Source organism: Morus notabilis, unplaced genomic scaffold (assembly GCF_000414095.1).
Source record: "Morus notabilis unplaced genomic scaffold, ASM41409v2 Scaffold6095, whole genome shotgun sequence".
In the NCBI taxonomy this organism is placed as follows: Eukaryota; Viridiplantae; Streptophyta; class Magnoliopsida; order Rosales; family Moraceae; genus Morus; species Morus notabilis.
In genome coordinates, this window is record NW_010365815.1 from 1 (window position 1) to 1220 (window position 1220).

Consider the following 1220-nt stretch of genomic DNA (forward strand, 5'->3'; position numbering starts at 1 on the left):
TGAAAGGATTAAGTGCAATATTTTCTTCCCCTTTTCTTTTGAATGTTTAATTTTTTTATTTTTTTATTTTTTTTGTGGGATTAATTTTGTAGAGGCTATACAATTATGGTGCAAGGAAGGTTGTGTTGACAGGATTGGGACCAATTGGGTGCACTCCATATGCAATTTCCTCATTCAGCACAAATGGGTTTGCGTGCGTTGACAAAATCAATGATGCGATCCAACTTTTTAACAAGAAGCTTATAGCACTTGTTGATCAACTGAATAAGAGTTTCACTGACGCCAAATTTATTTATGTGAACCCTTTCGGAATATTGGGGACGTTGGATGATCTAATTACATCTCTTGGTATACACTGTTCTCAACCTTTTTTTTTTAATTTTTCTTTACTCGCATAATATTGCTCATATTATAACGAATACAAAATTTACTTCATAAAAGATTCCAGTCAACGCATTGTAATTACATATAGATACATAAATCTTACTTTATATTCAATTACCAAATAGTAATAATAATAATAACATTAATAATAATAACTCTAACATTCAAATTTCAAAACATTTACGTAATCACATGCTTAATATGCTTGGTGACGGCTACATTATGAGGCTCCAATGATAAGGTGTCAACTTTTCATATCCTAGTTCCCTTTTACGCATAAGATATTAAGAAATTACATGTGCTATATATATTTCTCCTTTTTTTTCCCCCCAAAACCATGATTATTATGTGGTGAAGTTAATCACAAGGTGATTTCAGATGATTAATTTGACCACGTAATAATCATGGTTTAAAAAAAAAAAAAGAAACACAACATTACATGTAATTTTTTTTTTATCTCTTATATGTAGGTAAAAGGGAAATACCATAATTTGAAATTATCCCTTTTCCCCTAAAAGAAATTAATTAATCACAAGGTTTTTCGAAATAAAACTGCTAGCTAATTCGGTGTTAAAGAATCTTGTAGCAGTAGCTAGCTAGTACTATAATATATTATTACAATATTATCTAATTTTGTTCAAATAAATTTTCAGGATTAAGTGTTGTGAATGTTGGGTGCTGCCCAGTGAATGATATTGGGCAATGTATTCCTTTGGGAACTCCATGCTTGAACAGAGCCTTGCATGTGTATTGGGATGCCATTCACCCAACTGAGACTGTTAATACATACAGTGCTACCAGATTGTATGCAACTTTGCTATCTTCAGACACTCTTT

The 1220-nt window shown here is 31.2% G+C and overlaps 1 protein-coding gene across 1 annotated transcript; it reads left to right on the forward strand.

Annotated features, from left to right (window-relative positions):
- Positions 1 to 92: 92 nt before the first annotated feature.
- On the forward strand, positions 93 to 1216 carry LOC112093701 (GDSL esterase/lipase At1g29670-like; the record flags this gene model as incomplete). Its single annotated transcript, XM_024172650.1, has 2 exons — positions 93 to 348; positions 1038 to 1216. Coding segments are annotated over 2 exons (435 nt in total), but the record flags the coding sequence as incomplete, so codon positions are not given.
- Between the last annotated feature and the right edge of the window lie 4 nt (positions 1217 to 1220).